This window comes from Rhineura floridana, chromosome 11, assembly GCF_030035675.1.
Source record: "Rhineura floridana isolate rRhiFlo1 chromosome 11, rRhiFlo1.hap2, whole genome shotgun sequence".
Taxonomy (NCBI): domain Eukaryota; kingdom Metazoa; phylum Chordata; class Lepidosauria; order Squamata; family Rhineuridae; genus Rhineura; species Rhineura floridana.
Genome location: NC_084490.1, coordinates 34,206,604 through 34,212,371, shown reverse-complemented (window position 1 = coordinate 34,212,371; position 5,768 = coordinate 34,206,604). Strand labels below are relative to the sequence as shown.

General features: G+C 37.8%; 1 protein-coding gene across 1 annotated transcript; it reads right to left on the bottom strand.

Moving 5' to 3' along the window:
- Window positions 1-3,336: 3,336 nt before the first annotated feature.
- On the bottom strand, window positions 3,337-4,272 carry LOC133367873 (olfactory receptor 8S1-like). The gene has a single exon (XM_061591963.1). It carries the CDS (start codon window positions 4,270-4,272, stop codon window positions 3,337-3,339), a length of 936 nt encoding a protein of 311 aa, XP_061447947.1.
- Window positions 4,273-5,768: the final 1,496 nt, after the last annotated feature.

The following is a 5,768-nucleotide window of genomic DNA, read 5'->3' as shown; positions in this document are numbered from 1 at the left end:
GGATTCAAGAGGCTTTTATTGAGCAATATGGGGGATTGATGAATGATGTCATGCCATTTCATATTTCCTTCTGGAATTCATCCCAGGATGTTTCTCCAAGTAATCTAAAATCCTATTGGGGAGCCATTTATAATCAAAGGAATTACACTGGTGACTCAGCTCTTCAAGGAAAGGAAAGCAAAGCAAAAGCAAAACACAAACACACATCAGTTTAGTATTAAAGAGAAGAGAGGTAGATTTACCATTTATATATGATATAGTTTTATAATTATAATTTATAATTTTATATTTTTCTTTTATTCTTGTTTTTGTTGTGTGTTTTTTTTTAATTCCCCTTTTCTAATCAAATAATACATGTACTTCTGTGGTGCCTCTAGTATTTATTTGTTTATATATTGGGGGAGAGAAAACCTTGACTTGAAAGAGATGATATATTCAAAGTGAGAATGTTGTCATAGTGTCCCATGGCAACAACCTAATGTGAGAATGAGCTCACACTTGAGCTGCTAATGCATTATTGCCACCACAACCATAATTCATTCTATTGTAGTAGGAATTGGCTTTATGAGTTATTTTTGTCTGACTACTCGTGTGTGTCTGTGTGTGTTATACATAGTCCAATAAAAACATACTTTTTTAAAAAAAAAGAGCCTCTTGGAAAGTTGACTGTTAGTCTTCTTAAAAATGAGATTTGAAGCAGGTGAAATTATTACAAATTTGAAAGCATCTGGAGTAAGGATGGATGGATCTATCAGTCTTGATTCCCCAACTTTCTATTTTTGTCATCTTAAATTGAGTTCTCCTCATTAGTTTGTAATTTCCTTGTTTTAAAAATAGCAAAAACTCATCATCATTTAGTGATACCTTTGGTTTGGTCTTGAGTCATATGAGACTTTGAGAGAGACATAGGAAGGAACCAGTAAACATAGGAAGTTTTCCTATCCTAAGTGAGCCCAATTGGTCCATCTAGTTTAGTATTCTCTATAATGAGCAGCAGCAGCCATCCAGCATTTTAGCTCTACCTGAAGATGCGGAAGATACACCCTTGACCTTCTGCATGTTAAACAAAATCTCTACTACTGAGCAAAGGCTCTTATTGAATAAAGACCCAGTTCCTACTTTTCTCACCAATCAGCTGGGGTAGGGAAAAAGTACAAGTGACTCACTCACTCACCTGAGTAAAAGAGTACACTGGATGGTATCTCTTTAGAGGGGCCAGGAAGGAATTTGTATATGAACTCTGAATGACAAACTGGACATACACTTCACGTTCTGGGTGGAATTTTAATTTGGTCATTTGACTCTACTTTTGGCAGAAGAATTGGTCCTCATCTATAATAAAATAGGGGTAGTACCAGAAGGTGCCAAGAAGGAACATTGTAGTTGAGACATTGATGAGTGCCCTATGAATAGGACTGCTATCTACAGGTTGTGAAGATGTTGCGAAGATATGATTCAACCAACAGGGAGTGTAGGCAGCTCCAATGGAGAACCTGCTACAAATCTATCTACAAGAGGATTGGGTAGTTTCAACATGAAAAGTCAGAAACCTAAACAAACAAACAAAAATCATCCATGCTGGCCTTAATAACTAGAGTGTTAATGTCACCAAACTTCACAATTATCCCCATTTTGAAATTGGGAATTTTTAGAAGTTTACCAAGTGTGCAAGCATGACTACCCCTTTGAGAGAGATTCTTTCTCTTCACCATAAGATGTCTAGACTCCAAAAAAATTTAATTTGTTAAAAATAAAATCAACCAAAGAAGTTGTGGGAGTAGGGGAGAAAAATCATGGGGAATGATTATATATGTCTTTCTTTGCCATTTATGTGGATGCAGAGCATAAGCATATCTTATAAGTACTAAAGTTGCATAGATTGTCCCCAAAGCAGATATAAATGGTCAGTTGAATTGTGAGGTATGCATTTTGCCCCATCTAGCTAGCTAGCTGTCCATCATAGCTTTAATGGCTGTAGAATATGTGGATACTCTAGTAGAAATGCTTGAAGAATATATTTGCAAATTACAATGCAAAATGTCTCAAACTGCACCTACTGGATTGATGTGTGGATTTTCTTTTTTTTAAAGTATCAAAATATATCTAATGTTTTTATTTTGATATCAAATACACTCAGAAATGTGAACTTGGCAATAAGATGTATTTAGAAATGCATATTTTAAGAGAAAACATGCTCAAAAGTATGTTTAATACATATTTAAATGCACACTTTCTAACAGATTAATGCAGATATAGTATGAATTTATGAATGAAAGTGATATGGATTACAATGTCCTACCCACCTTTAAAGTCCCACATACCATAACTAGGCACTCCTACCTCAGGTTTCCTCACCAAAACATACCTAAAACCTCACAACCCTGTTACACTCATAACAGGGATGGAGAATTGGTGGCTCTTCAGATGTTACTGGACTTCAACTCACATTAACCCAGCCAGTATGGCCAATTGTCAGAGATGACAGAAATTATCCACCATCTTGGGGGACACAGGCCTCCTTTCCCTGGCCTTATGTTCAGTGACAGTTTAACTATGTGGCTCAGATGCTGGAGACAAGACATAGGTTCTTGAACCTGGCTAGTAAACTTCCTAGAGACATTTGGCTGGTTGGCTACTGGATGGATTCACAGTGCCGGACTAGATGGAAGCAACAGACTTTCCCAGGAACCTGAATTATATATGAGTTAGTGATTGGGATCTAAGGCATGAATACCAAATTCAGTTGCCGCTCTTTTCCTCTCACATAAGTCCATTTTATAGAAAACAGGTTAGCAAAGTAGAAAATCAAATGACTTGTCAAAAGACATACATTACATCCTATTTCTGAATGTCCAGGGACATATTGTTGGACACTGCAGCAGGAATGGGAGACCTGTGACCCTCCAGATGATGTTAGACTTCAACTTTCATGATCACTGACCATCATGCTGATTGAGGCTGATGGGTGTTGGAGTCAAACAGTACATAGAGCGCCACAGGCTCCTCATCCCTGCAATGTGGAATTGCGGACCTTGTTCTCAATCAGATTGATCATTCTATGTTCTTCTGCAACAACCAAAAAAAACCAATTATTTCTTCTGTAAATGACATGCATTGGCAATTTGACTACATATCACAAAGATTAGTTTTTATTTTCTTTGACCTGACCTTATATAATCTCTTTGTTTTTCAGGGTCTACCTCGAGTGTTAAGAGAAGACATTTTTAAAATAAGCATCAGTTCTCCTTTTTTTGCCCTTAAGATGGTGATTATCTATACAACCTTAACACCATAACTTATTGTACTGTACATTTTTCTAGAGAATAGAGAGTAACTTTATTTTAAAAACTTACACTTTCCAAACTTTTTTGCCAGAGCATTTTGGATATCCTTGTTTTTCAAGCTGTAAATGATAGGGTTTAACATGGGAGTTAATATACTATACTGGATAGATACCACTTTGTCCAGATACATGAGTGATTCTGAACTTGGCTTCATATAGCAGAAAAAAGCTGCAATGTAGTATAATCCCACCACAATGAGGTGGGAGCTGCAAGTGGAGAAGGCTTTTCGCCTGCCTTCCGTCGAGCGAATCTTCAAGATGGTGGCAATGATGTAAGTGTATGAGATGAGGGTGAGGAGGAATGGACTGAAACCAAAGACCAACACAGATATAAGAAGAACAATGTAATTGGTGAGGGTCTGAGTGCAAGACAGGGCCAAGACTGAAGGAAGCTCACAGCTGTAGTTGTCAATAATAATATTGTTTTGGCAGAAATGCAAATTTAACAAAGGCAGGGCATTCACCAATGAATACAAGAAACCCATAGCCCACGCTCCACTCACTAGATTTCTGCAAATTTCTTTTTTCATGATTGTGGTATAATGTAATGGGTCACATATAGCAACATATCGGTCATAAGCCATTGCTGCGAGGATTAATACTTCCGCATAAGCAACCTGGAAAATGAGGACACTCTGTGCCATGCATCCTTCCTTGGAAATTGTTTTCTGTTTTCCTATGTGGTTTTCTAACATCTTGGGAACAATAAGAGATGAATAGCAGATGTCAGCAAAAGCTAAATGACTGAGAAAGAAGAACATGGGGTTCTGAAGGCTAGAGTCAGTCCTGGTCACGAGCATGATTGCTGAGTTTCCTAATAGTGTTACCAAAAAAATAATCAGGAACAAGAAGAAGAAAAACACTTGTAGGTGTGGATCTCTGGAGAGTCCCAAGAGTATAAATTCTATTATTACAGTTTGATTTTCCATCTCAAGAAATGCAACAACCGTAATATCTGTGGAAATTGAAAAAATGGAATTTGTTTACTATGCAGTTAATTCTGAGCAATGGCTAATAAAAGCACCAATGTAGGAGGCAATCCTGTCTGCAATCCTAACCCAATTTACCTGAGAGTAAGCTCTATTGATTTGATAGGACTTATTTCTGAGTAGTGATGGTGAGCACTGCACTGTAATCAGAGCCTGGAAATGTTGCTTTTTTGAGCTACAACTCCCATCAGCCCAATCCAGTGGCCATGCTAGCTGGGGCTGATGGGAATTGTAGTTCAAAAAAGTAACTTTTCCAAGCTCTGACTGTAATAAGGTGAAAGATGGCTGAACAATGGGCAAGGTGTTTATTCATGAAATAATTGCTCCTGTAGATATTTCACATCTGCAACCCCACACCCACATTGACAAGACACTGCACAAAAATAATCTTGATGTACTCATATCTATAAGCGCATCCAAACTGCTGGATTTTCTGGGGAGATATCAATGTTAATATATAATGGTGAGTGGGGGATAAATCAAGTGAAGTTCAGTAAAGGAAAGCAAACTGTGTGCAGAAAGTGTTATGCAAAATGTAGGGATGAAAGGAAGATTCCTTATAGATCAGTTCCATATTGAGTACAAGAACAGGTATTCAGAACCAGAGAGAAGTTTGGGCGGGGAAATTTTTAGAGATATCACAAATTTACAAATGGAGATAGGTTTATGCAAATATTCAACAGCTGAGCTTTCTCCTAAACTAGGTATTCAGAGGTTGGAAAGGCTTATCCTGTTGTATTTCTGCCTACCGTACAGCTGTGAAAGGGACAAGAACTGAGTATGTTCATTGCATACATAATATCAGCCCACATTTAAGTTTCTTCAGAGTGCAATTTTGAGGCATATTTGCAGGCTTTTGCATGGGCAAAAAATTGGAAGGGATTGACAGAAGATGTAATAGATTGCAGAATTCTTCAGAGATCAAAAGGGTTGAACATCCTTAGGTCACCAGTGAATTACACCTTAGGTAAACACACAAATAAGGGAGGCCCGGAGGGTGGTGACAAGATCTAGGGCCTTCTCGGTGGTGGCCCCCGAATTGTGGAACAGTCTCCCCGTGGAGGTGCGCTTGGCGCCGACGCGGCTTTCTTTTCGGCGCCAAGCGAAAACCGTTCTTTTCGCCGAAGCATTTTAACTTAGTTTAATTTAATTCTATAGAAATTGTTGTAATTGATTTTTGATTGTTTTTATGTTTTGTGGTATTATATTATGATTTTACTGTACTTTGTTCACCGCCCAGAGAGCCATTGCTAGTTGGGCGGTCTATAAGCTTAATTAATAAAATAAAAAATAAAAATAAACAAACAACAAGGTGTGCTTTCAGATTCCTACCTAGACAAACCATCTAAGAAGGACTGAAAGAGTTAGTGTATTTGCTTGTCTCATCAAAACTCTTTTAGTCTTTCTTAGATGGTCTGTCCAGGAAGGAATCTCAA

What these genes read in the sequence shown, in the direction of transcription:
- LOC133367873 (XM_061591963.1), bottom strand. Translation starts at nt 4,272, where the DNA reads ATGGAAAATCAAACTGTAATAATAGAATTTATACTCTTGGGACTCTCC.